Raw genomic sequence first — 11,971 nt, forward strand, 5'->3', positions numbered from 1 at the left:
GTCCTCAGCTGCATCTGGAAAGATGCAGGGGCAATGCATGCGACGCTCTTTACCCGAGCAACTCGGTGCGCGGCCGGGAGTTTGACAGCGACTCTGTGAAACAGAAAAGGCACTAGCCAGTTTGCAACTTAGGAATCGCAACTGAATGTTCGGCGAGCCGGTGCAGTCGGCACGCGGACATGGTGGAGGGTCATCTCTGCCTCCTTTGACCCCAAATTCCCGGGAGGCGAACTACCCGACACCCCCTTGGCCTTGGGTGTTGCGCCGCCGCTTCCTTAAGGGAGAACCAGTCACAGAGTTCGTTTCTGGGTTCAACTCTCGGGGATTGTGTGACGGAATGTCATTGTCTCGGGGCTGCAGACACCTGGGAGGGAGATGAGTGCTGAAGGCTCTGCAGATTCCCAGCATTTCTAAAGAGCTTTTCTCTTTCTCTTTACTTACTGCTTTGTGGCTTTACTTGGGCATAAGATGTGAAAACAAAATGATATGGCTAGTCTCATCCTTTCAAGAAAGTCAAGAAATTGAACATTTCGTTATTATTTACTCTCTTATGTGGCCACCCTATTTGTCCCTCCGTTACCCGGAGAAAAACGCATCTCGTAAAAATAACCTTATATTACCACCGAGACCTGCATTCTCTCTTTTTGCTGACCCGCAAAACGTGTCTTTTAAAAAGAGGGGAAACAAGCAAAAGAAAACCTGAGCGCTCTCGTGACAATTTATAGTTCTAACTCTGCATTTTAAAAACAATAACACTCTTCGTAAATTTCAGTGACCCAAAGGCCGTCTGTAATTCACTAGGGTCAGCGAAGGAGACCGTCCCCATCTTATGCTCTCTATGAATTCACAGCTGCCCTAAGGTGAAACTCGTTGGACCTCATTTGCCCAAGGACAAGGGTTCTGAGCGGAAGCAGCTTCTACAGCATCGGTTTCCTTTCTTTTTTGAAAGTTGGTGCTGGGTGGAATCCTAGAGGCCCGGCTACAACTTGCTCATACTAGGCCCAAGACCCAACACATAGATATTTTATCATGTACCTGAGAAACTTACACGGGAGAAATTCTATTCTAAAACTACAAATTGCACCTCATCGCCAACCACTGAATGAGGAAAATAAAGAGTTGTAAGAATTACCTCTACTGAGTTCTGCTCTGTGCCAAAGTGACCCAAGGCCCAAAGGGCCTGAACTGCTTTGCCCTTTCTCCATGACCCAACAGTTGTAAATTGAGAAACTGGAAAATTGGAGATTACATACAACACTCCTCAAATCCATGTTGACTTCTTGAGTCTTAAAAAGATACTTCCTAATCACTGTGCAAGACAAGTACTTGACAAGACTCTGACCTTGTTCAAGTTCAAAAGCTTTTGGGTCTCCAGAACTTCTCTCCTGAAAGCTACACTTACTTGCAAAGTTAACAGAAGAATTGAGATATTCTAAATTGATTCTAATAAATATTGGTCACCAGACTGGAAAATTCTGGTTCAGAAAAAATATTTTACTGAATTATCTGGATAATTATTCTGGTTCACCTGATTTCTTTTGCCAGAATAGATTTAGGCTGTTTAAAAGTCAGATATTGAATAAGTGACCTATCCCAAGTTAATCTCCAACTGTGTATGTTATGTTGCTGTTTAGTCATTATTTTTTTCTGTCCAAAAAGAAGACAAAATTCTGTTCATTTACATGGTTTATTGTTGTAAACATTAAAATTGTCTTTCTCAAAGAAAGAATTTATCAGAAAAAAAAAATCAGCGTCTCTAACTGTCATACACCATAGAAAAAAAAGGCAGTGACTCATATCATGTGCCATACTAGAAATATACAAAGAAAAATACTACAGAATATGGCAATATTAAAATTCTTACTCAAACAAAATAATAAATTAACTGACAATTTTAGACATAAAAAAATTCAAAGTGCTCAGTAATTTCCAGGGAGTTATGTATATTATAAGCACTCTGGAAACAGTCAAAAGCTGCTGCATGCAAGTTTTGTTTAGCTTTAGACAACAAAATAATCAAGATATAAACTTTCTTTTTATCAACATCAACGGTACATACAACACTTACAAACAAGGAATGTTGGACGGTGTTACAAACACTATGTGTCCCTTTTGTCAGGATTTTCTGATGTGTAATACTTGTGCCCACCTATTTTACAATTGAGAAAATGTTTAAGCTCAGATAACTACCAATCTTTATAAAATCTAACAGACTACATAGTGTCTGAAATACTATTTATATAATATAGACATTACTGAAGTAGCAAGTGCCTATAACATTTTCAACCTAGAATCAACATGCTTGTCCCTTTTTTATGTATTTATTTTCTTTTTTTTGCAAACACACTTATCTTTTAGAATTTGTAATATTTATTCATAAATAGGCACAAAATAATTTAAAAAGCCAAACTGCATTGGGTAAATTTACAAGCCTTTGCCTTCTTCAACTCATGCCACCCACGCAACATTTAGTTTTACTATATATTACAGCTTTCTTTACAGCAGAAAACTTTGAAGTCTTGTTAAAGGGCAATACTTGTGTGTCCCCTTAAGATGTGTTTGTGTGTGTCTGTCTGTATGTGTGTGTGTGTGTGTGTGCATGTGTGTGTTACATTTGTCTGAACTGCAACAACCAAGCATGGCCAAACATTTCCCATTATACATTATAGCAATCTTTCTTCTGAGCAACAAACTGATTTTTAAACTGAGAATAAAAAGTTTATACCACTGTATTGTGTGTAGTCCATGTTCTAAATCCAGGATGCCCCGGAGCCAAAATGCCCTTTCAGGTTCTGCCTGCAGGTTAGGAAATAGCAACAGTTTTTGTTTGTCTGTTTGTTTTCTTTAGGGATCAAGGGGGCTGGGAGGGTTACAGAAATGGGGGGCAGCTTGAGCTGAGACAGCTCACACGGCTATCTCTGCCCATGTGACTTGCCCCCTCTGGACAGTTTCCGTTATCATTCCAGTTCCTTTGAAGTGCTTGGGAGGAGGTCTTAGAAAGGTAAAGTGTCCAGGAAAAGTTTGTCAATTATTGCTGGTGGTGGCACCAAGTCTTCCAATTTCAGGTAGAAAATGCGCTGTAGCCCCTGTGTGCAAAGGGTACGAAGTTCTGGGAGCTTCCCCAACAGTTTGGACAAATAATTGGGGCGGTTCAACCCCCCATTGTTGAAAGTCACGTGGTCTTTGAGACAATTTACAATCTTGTTTTGCAGTTCTTCCACTCTCTTGGGTTCCTTGAGCCCGTGTCTCTCTGCAGAAAACATAATCAGAAACAAAAGAAGAATGTACAAGACAGTTAGCTAGTTGGCAAAACCAAGGAGAATCTGTGACAAGGGAAACTCAGGATAAATCCTGCTAGGCAGTTCTGGAGGGGAAGCACCCTGCGCCTGCAGTACTGACCTGTGACCATAGCCAGGGCAGCAATGCAGGAGAAGGCAGAAATGTCGATGTTCATATTCTGCAAGTTGGAGGAGAATTCAACAATGGAATCAATCCATTCCCCAAAGCCACGAACGCATTGCAACCTGTGCAAGACCACCCCATTGCAAAAGATGAGTTTACCCTCCACTGGGTTGGACCTGCAATTAATACCAAAGAGAGAGAGGGGAGAAAAAGAGAGAGAGAAAAGCTAAACAACTAATTACTTGAAGAGCAATAAATGAGGGATTTAAGAGGCACCTAATTACTGAAGAGTTAATAAAATGTAGACCAGTGGACCTTGAAAGGGTTTAATTTCATAACAATCAAGAACGCCCCCTATCCCACCTCCATTCCATTCATCCAAGTCTTCTAGGCTCACTCCTTCTCTTGTCTTTTTTTGTTTCTTTCTTTTTCTTCCTTTCTCCAACTTTCATTTCCTATTCTGTCTTTTTCTCTACCCACCCTCTGGTTTCCCTTCCTCCCTTTCTTTTCCTTTCTTGATTTCTCTCACAGCCTCCCTGGATTGTCTCCTCCCTCCCTCATTACCTGTATGCTAATCGAAGGACAAACAGTTCTAAGAAAGCTGATTCAAAAAGCAGGTCTTGGTCGGCTTTGGGCAGGTCTGCGAAGCCAGGGATCTTCTCCGCCCAGCCCCGGATGATCTCCATGGAGCCAGTCAGGAGATCATAGAATTGCTGGATATGCTGGGTGTCATCTCCACTCATCTGATAGTCAGGGTTCGCCTGGAACTGGAATTTCATTTTAAAAAGCACTTAATGAGGTTCTCTAAAATATATAACCCGTGAAATTGCTAACCCCGTTTCTAGTAGGGGAGCCAGGTTTTTATAACAATTAAACCTCTCTCTGACCAGTAAGGAAATTAGATGTTCCGGGGCAATTAATTCAATTAGGGATGGTGCTACGAGGTCGCTGCTTTAAATATGTAAATTACCATTTCCATACAGACTAAATACAGTGCCATCCAGCCCTGGGAAACGTTCACTCTTATCTCCACAAAACAATTGACATGTTAGTATTCATGCTAGTCCCAGAGTGGGCCTCGAGCTGAGACGCCCTTTTGCAAATCTTAATAAAATTGCAGTCGCTACCAGGTTTGCTCAATATACTTCCTCCAATTAAAGCCCGCATATTTTTCACAGCTGCAGTAAAAAGGATCTGACCACTTGATCCCCCACCCCACTGCCATTCTTTACACCCTCTCCTTCCCTTCCCTGACCCCCAGACAGGCCCCACATCCTTCCCCAGCGCAGTGCCAGGAAAGATGAGGATTAAAGCATCTATCTCTATGGAGGACTGGGAATAAAGTAGATCGGGAAGGGGGAGAGTTTGTACAGCCCCTGGATTTCATGGTAGAGGCACTGGTGTATATGGAAGAGGAAGGGCGATGGGGTAGTGGGGTAGTGGGAATTCATACAGCTTCAAACCCTGTAGCATGTCCCTCTCCTCCTTCCTCTGTCCTGTCCTCATGTCTATGCCCCCAGCTACATGGATTGTCTGAAGGTCTGAATCCTGAGGCCCTGGCCAGAGCTGCGAGGCATATACAGCCTTGCTTGCCTTCTTTACCCCCATTGAATCTGAGAGTTAATGGTGGATGTGGGGAGGGGTCCTGCCCATCTGTCGGTTTGTCCACATGATATCCCCCCCGCCAGCTTCTTACCCTGGAATAGTCCAGGCTGGTCATAGCCGGGTTGGAGTCGACATGGGCCCTGACGAGGGCACTGATCAGACTCACCGGGGGCGAAGGGGGAGAGGGCTCCTGTGGGCTCTTCGGTTTCGAGGGCAAACGACCTCTCCGGCCTTTTAAACTGTCTGTGCGAACCACTGCAAAGGAAGAGCCCTGTTAGCGCTGCTTTTCCGAGCCCAGGCCCAGCTGCTGCCTCGGTCCCTCCCCGGGGAAGGCCGCAGCCGCGGGGCACCAGGCTGAGCGGCTCAGGGCCCCAGTGCTTGTAAAGCCTTTACTGACTAGAAGCATTAAAAAATGCGGGGTTATTTTATGTCTTCCTCCAAATGGGTCGTATAGTTAAAGGAGAGAAGGGCCTGGCGGCTTTCTCTAGGGGAGGCCAGGCAAGCAGGCAGCTGCAGGGTCCTGGAGGCCAGACTGAAGGGGAGTCGGAGATCCCCAGCACCGGGAAGTGGAACGTGATGCTGGAGTATGAGCAGTGGTTTCCTACAGGCGCAAACTGGAGGGTCGGCAGCTTCCCCCAGCCTACCTTCTTTGACCATCCCAACAGCCAGGCACTTCTGAAATCGGCAGTACTGACAGCGATTCCGGCGACGCTTGTCCACTGGGCAGTTTTTATTTGCTAAACACACGTATTTTGCATTTTTTTGCACTGTGCGCTGCAAAAGGAGACAATATAGACCAACATTTTTTTTCTTCTTTTGAAAATCAGGCAACTCGGAGAAAATTTCTGTTATGTGGCTGGGGTCTACGATTCCTCCCCACAAACAAACACATACACACAATTCCATTTTATTTTTTTCTCTTCCTTTTCTTTCTTTCTTTTCTTTTTTCCTCCCCCAGGGCATTTAACAGAAGAAAATTGATAGCGTTAACATTTGAGCTAACCTTGCCGCTCCTTGCTGTGTTTTATATGCCAAGAGAAGGAGAAGGAGACGCTCAGTAAATACAAATCCGTGGGCATTCATATTATTTACATTCCTTGGAGACCTTCTCTATTTAAAATGATAAGATTATTCAATCAGGATGGCGAAATAAAGAGATCACTTAATTTGACCATAGGGAATTCTGTTCCACTTGGTTAGCTCAGACACGGTTCTCTGTCCTAACCAATTTCATTCTGAACAGGGAAGACAGCTCCTAGCACATGCAAATGACCCTCTTCCAACTCCGGCTCCAGCAACTTCGGGCGGGGGCCAGCCGGGTCGGCTGAGTGCGAGGGGGATGAGACCCTGGCCTCCCAGTCTTTCTGCTTCCCTTTCTCAGACACCCGGAAGTCCCTGCCACAGCCCATGGTCTCCTGCAGGGCAGCTTCGGCGGACCCCGGAGAGCTGGGCAGTCCCGGGACAGCTGGGGCTGGGCTGCTGGCACCAAGGCAGAGGGCACACTCCGAGGTCCCGGGCACTAGGGGCTCCCTACCTGCCTACTCTGCTCCCGCTATTGCTCACCTTAAAGAAGCCTTTGCAGCCCTCACAGGTGCGCACGCCGTAGTGTTGGCAGGCCGCGTTGTCCCCACACACAGCGCACAGCCCCTCGTTGGAGGGGGAGCCCCGCGACGGCGGTGAGGGCACCTGCGTGTCGAGCAGCTGCGACGCGTGGCCGATCTGCAGGCCAGGGAAGCCCATGGACGCGGGCTTGCGAATGGGGTTGGGCACAGCGAAGGTCTGCCCGTCCACCACGTGGTGGCTGCCGGCGGGCTCCGGGTTCATGGGGACGTGCAGGGGCCCGTCGAAGCGCATCTGGCAACTAGACACCGGGGTGCCAGGGGGCGATTGCTTAAAGGAGAAGAGGGAGAGGCGGGAGACTGGCGTTTTCCTCTGCTCGATCATGTGCGTAGTGGCCACGTAGTTCTGGTGGAAGTTGTGGAGAGACCCCGGGTCGTCCCACATGGGGCTGTGCTGCACCTGGAAGCCCGGGGTGGTGGGCGTCGGGGGCGAGGAGGGCTTGTAGTAAACCGACCCGGAGTGCGGCATCATCTCCTCAGACTGGGGGGGCAGGTGGCTGTGTTGCTGGTAGTTGTGCATCTGAATGTCTTCTACCTTAATGGAGGACTGCTGTCCGGACAGGGGCATTTGGTACAAGCAAGGTGGCTTGACGTCGTAGCCTGTGCTGTAGTTGTCCATAAAGGTACTGAAGCTGGGGAGAGAAGTGGTGGCAGTGATTTCAGTGTTGGTGAGGTCCATGCTAAACTTGACAAACTCTGGAGTTAAGAAATCGGAGCTGTATTCTCCCGAAGAGTGGTAACTGTAGCTCTGAGAAGCGGGGCTGGCTCCTTGAGGCGAGGACCCATACTGCGCCTGAACACAAGGCATGGCTGGAAATGAAACAGGGTGATAACACACTCAGCCTGGTCAACTGAACACTTTCTCCCGGGCTCGGGTACACCTGGAGCTACACCGGCAGCCCGCGGCAGTCAGAGAGCGTGTCGGGGCGCGAGAGGAAGGGCAGGAGACAGAGAATGTTGCACAACAACAATGTAGGGCATGGAAAGAATAACCAAATAAAGACCCAGAGCTAAAAAGCTACTGAGGGTCTACACTCCTGGGTATTTCCAAACATCTCCCCCATTACCCTCCCCCCCCCCCCCCCCCGCTCTCATCCCACTCAGATGAGCCTCTTCTCTGAAGCTCAGATTCAGCAGTCTCTTTCTAGAAATGACCATCTAGAAATGAAGTTGAATTTCACAATGAGAAAGTTGTTCCCGAAGGCGATGGGTCGGGCAAACCTTAAGTTACAGGGTTTGCCTTGTCCTGTTTCTTGATTTTGAGGAACTCTGGAGAGTAAAGGAAAGAAATTAAGTTGCACTAACCTTCAGCCGAGTTACAGGCGTTTTCGAGGAAATTAAAGGTGGACAGTGTCGTAATTCAATGAAGGACAAAGTTTCCAAGATTTTTAGAAAAGCAATGGGGAGTCCAGCCTGTCCAATCTCCTCCCTGAAATACAGACACAGGAAGCTTCAGGGTTTCTTCACGACAGAGATTCAGCTGGGCATATGTAGACTCACCAGGCAGGCCTTTCCATGCCTTCTCTGTTTGTCTCATTGGAAATGAGTGGGAAGCCTTTACCAAACATAGCACTTAAAATGAATGTATAAAAGAAATGACTTGAAACAACAGAAAATACCACCCATTGCACTGTGTAAATCCTTGCAGAGAGAAGATCCTGCAAGAGGAAAGCTAGTCCATGAACTCACTTAACATTTATGATGTAATGAACTAGCCCCTTTGCTATAGTGTAGGTGGAGAGGTCATTTCCATCTTAGGTTAATTCAGGACCTGATTATGAAGACTAGAGTCTGAAAATACAGCATTGGAATCTTCTCTTGCATTTTTTTTTCCTGTGGTGAAATTGTCTTTTCTTTTGGTAGAGGGGAAGAAAGTAGAAGTCAAGAATATAAAATGAGAAAACAATCTTCCCCCTTACAAAATATTAGAAAGGCCTTGACTGAGAAGGTAATTTGAGTGGAAGCATCCGCACTTCTAAAGTGCTTTTGACAGAGCACTGGGATTGGAGCTACAGATAAACTGATGTTCACTTTTCCAGAAAACTTGTCTTTCAGCATCTTTAATGGTCACAAGGCTTAATGGTCACAAGGTGGGAAGAGGGGATCTACTTTTCCAGGAGCTTCTTAGGTCAATTGCAGAGGGGGGACATACTGCTTATATGGTATTGGCACCAATATTAGAAGTGTTTCCCAGCACAGCAAAATGAACACCTTCCCCATAATGCCTTCCACGATCTGCCTTTCTGGAACAAGGCATTCTTGTGTCCTAGTAATTTTCACATGTTCCCACTTGGAAGGCATTCTAGAGCACAGACAATCTTATTACTAATGAAAAAAGAAAGCCAGTATCCTCTCTTTTTATTCTTTCCCCTCCCCCACAATCTTGCTTCATAGAGGTGGTGGGGGTCGGGGGAGATTACCTAGAAAAAGTAGAAAGGCGACTCGAACCCCACAGCCCTTAGAGATATTCCTGTGTTGGATATTAACCCCCTGGTAGCTCCACAGTTTCATAACTGTACTCTTTACATATTCATATTCTCTCTCTCTCTCTGACACATTCGCAAACCCAAGGACAGCATATGTCAAAACCAGAAATTTCAAGCAACTTAGTAACAGGACACGCTACCAACACCACCCTTACTCAACAATACCCGGGAAACATCGCGCGCTGGCCAGCCGCGGAGACACAGTTCCCAAGCAACGCATAAACTGAAGAACTTTCTCTCCCTGTCAGTTTGTGGGCAGCTTCCCTCGTATACATAGGACTTGGAGTCTCCGTGTTCACAGGCCACAATCAATTCCTCACTAACAGCAAACTTTGCGCACATTTCCGCGGGCTAGTCCTCAGCTCCCAAACTGTGGAGTCTCCTTTCCACGTCCACCAATGAGGAGCCTGGAAGCCTCTGTCGAGAGCCAACTCCCCACTAGTGCCAAAGCCGGAGTTCGAACAAATGCCCCCCGGTAACTGCGCGCACGCACTCCCCATCCTTCGGTCCCACTCTCACTAGAAGCCTCTGGCTCCCATTTCCAGAGAACCTGTCCCACACAAGTGGAAAGAAGAGACGTGCAAAAGAAGGAAAAAGCATAAAAGAAGGCGAACTGCATGGGCTGCATTTACTCACTTAGGAGATCTCCGCGTCTCTCTTCATTCATTCAACTCTGCCGAAGTGCAGTTCCCTCTGGGAGCCCGGGCGCCGGGGTCGGGGAGGGGTGGGCGAGCTGGGCGAAGGGAGCCCGGACACCTCACGGAGGGAGGGAGCAAGGACAGGCGGCCGGCTGGACAGGCAAAAGGGACCGCGGAGCCGTGCGCGAGCCGCCGGGCGGACTGGCCCTGGCCGCCAATGTGCCTTTGTTTATGTGGCTCGCGCTGCCGCTGCCAACATGCACCTAAAGTCTCCGCGCGTCAGCGCGCGTCAGCGGCCCGCCGCCCAATCGCCGCGCTGCCGCGCTCCCTGGACTCCTGGCCCGCGCTCGCTTTGGTATATTTCCGACCTGACGTCACGAGCAGGGCCGATTTTAAGGTGGGAACCGCTCTGTGTTCACCTTGGTAGCCAGCTTGGGTGGTTTTTGGTGTTTTCTTTTTTTTCTTTTCTTTTTTTTTCCGAAAGAGGTGTGACCTCTCCCAGGTCTGCGCAGCCCGCAGCGCCGCGACACTTCACTTTCCCCGAAGCCCCTGCGCCCTCGCAGCGGCTCGGCAGCTCACATGTGGGGAGGGTGCAACAAAAGCACCGGCGGAAGGGAAGGCCGGCGTGGGCCAGGTAGCACGCACCTGGAGCCGCACAGAGTGGGATGTGCCTTGCAGCGCCTTAACCTCTCCCACCCACCTTCGTCACCCCCTTAGCGGAAGAGCGTACAGATGTCCCATGACACGAGACGCTCAGAGGGCTCACGCAGTTCGGGTGGGATTTCCCTACCCGGTTCATCCCCTTTTACTCCCTTTTCCTGTCCCAGGCCTCCTCCTCTTCTGGCATATATTCATTCTCATTATCTCTCTCTCTCACTCTCTCTACCCCACCCCCACTCCCCACACTCCCATCTGAAAGGGAATGGGAGTGGGGGTAGGGCCTATTTTTCTATGTTTCCTTATTTCCATGCAGTGCCCACGTTCGACGGAGGACGTGGTGCGTGGGGGGGGGGGGAAGGAAGGGGACAGGGTAGACAGTGACCGTGACCCAGCTCTTTAGAAACCCCAAAAGTCAGAGTGAAGCGTCGCCGCTTTTCCTTTCGCAGACAATGCTGCCGAGCAGCAGGCAACAGGTGCGCCTTCTGCAGAAAGGTACTCTGATTCCCACCTTCTGCAAACTCTAATACTTTCGATACTCCTCGGTGCTCACCAATTCGTACCCCTTCCACGAGTTTTAGGGAGATAAATCAACCTTCGTTTGAAACACAAGGTCTATCACAGCCTCAATCTTAGAGTCCAGAAACACTGGACAAGAAAAGCGAAGCGGGTGGGGATTGGGGGCAGCGACTCCGCAAAGCGTAAGGTGTGAGCCTACAGCCCAGCCAGGAGAGGGGCCCGAGCTGGCTGTGGGAGCGTGTCCCACCCCCGCGGCCGTCCGAGTCGCCGCCGATTCTGCTTTGCAAGTCATTTCCCCTAGCCACGCCGAGGGCGCAGGGAGCTTTCTAGCAAAGGCAACGCTGCAGCTCCGAGGGGCAAGCCCCCTCCCCGTCTCCCGGCCGGAGCTGGGAGGGCTTCCTAGGGCTTCTCCCGCGGGGCTTCCAGCGGCTGGGCCTTGGGAGGGAAAGTTCGGAGCCGCCCCCGCTTTTCTACTCGCGCAGAGCGTCCCAGCCGCCCCTCCTTTCTCGGTGTGGCTCGTTTCCAGGCCGCCGGGACCCTTTTGCAACTTGCCCCCCTACTCGTGTTCTCAGTACCGGCCGATGGCTCCGTGGAACTATTCGGGATCCCGGGCTACTCAACCCTAATCTGCAGCCCCGCCTTTGCCTACTCCCTGCTGCCCCCAGCTTGCCGGCGGCTGGGGAGGCGTTGCCATCAGATGCCCTGCGGCTGCCCCAGGAAGCCGCGGGCTCTTCTGCGCCGCAGCCTCGGGGAAACCTACGTGACCACCTTAAGTTTCCCCCAGATGTTGCGGCTGCCGCTGCTGCTGCCGCCGCCGCCGCTGCTCGGCGATGCCCTAGCGGGCGCGAGAAAAAAAATAAAACCAGGAAGTGGGTGGGGGGGGCGGGTTGTGGTGGCGGGTGAGGGTGTGCGAGTAGGGGGATGAGGAGGGGAGGGCGAAGAATAGCATATTAGCATGAGCTCGGTAGCGTCAGCGCCCCGTGGGCAGAAGCGATTCCATGCGAACGAAAGGGAAAAAGTGAGAGTTTGGAGAGCTGGGGAGAAG

At 49.4% G+C, this 11,971-nt stretch overlaps 1 protein-coding gene across 3 annotated transcripts; it reads right to left on the reverse strand.

Moving 5' to 3' along the window:
* Positions 1-1,673: 1,673 nt before the first annotated feature.
* NR4A2 (nuclear receptor subfamily 4 group A member 2) lies at positions 1,674-11,757 on the reverse strand. 3 transcript variants are annotated; one of them, XM_054478257.2, is made up of 7 exons: positions 9,749-11,757; positions 6,571-7,436; positions 5,652-5,781; positions 5,099-5,262; positions 3,967-4,169; positions 3,400-3,578; positions 1,674-3,250 (listed from the first exon to the last, which is right to left on the reverse strand). In XM_054478257.2, the coding sequence occupies exons 1-7, from the start codon at positions 9,777-9,779 to the stop codon at positions 2,994-2,996; spliced, it is 1,830 nt and encodes a 609-aa protein (XP_054334232.1). In that variant the 5' UTR covers positions 9,780-11,757; the 3' UTR covers positions 1,674-2,993. The 3 variants fall into 3 exon arrangements, with proteins under 3 accessions (XP_054334232.1, XP_054334234.1, XP_063503557.1); XM_054478259.2 differs by lacking the exon at positions 9,749-11,757 and adding an exon at positions 7,932-8,072 and having other exon boundaries at positions 6,571-7,258; XM_063647487.1 differs by lacking the exon at positions 1,674-3,250 and having other exon boundaries at positions 3,400-3,457.
* Between the last annotated feature and the right edge of the window lie 214 nt (positions 11,758-11,971).

The sequence above is a fragment of the Pongo pygmaeus genome, chromosome 11 (assembly GCF_028885625.2).
Source record: "Pongo pygmaeus isolate AG05252 chromosome 11, NHGRI_mPonPyg2-v2.0_pri, whole genome shotgun sequence".
NCBI classification, from domain to species: Eukaryota; Metazoa; Chordata; class Mammalia; order Primates; family Hominidae; genus Pongo; species Pongo pygmaeus.

What these genes read in the sequence shown, in the direction of transcription:
- NR4A2 (XM_054478257.2), bottom strand. Translation starts at nt 9,779, where the DNA reads ATGAATGAAGAGAGACGCGGAGATCTCCTAA. An exon ending in CCAGCCTGGACTATTCCAGG is followed by an intron (nt 4,170 to 5,098) that starts GTAAGAAGCTGG and finishes ATGAAATTCCAG; the next exon opens with TTCCAGGCGAACCCTGACTA. An exon ending in GTCCTTCGATTAGCATACAG is followed by an intron (nt 3,579 to 3,966) that starts GTAATGAGGGAG and finishes TATTAATTGCAG; the next exon opens with GTCCAACCCAGTGGAGGGTA.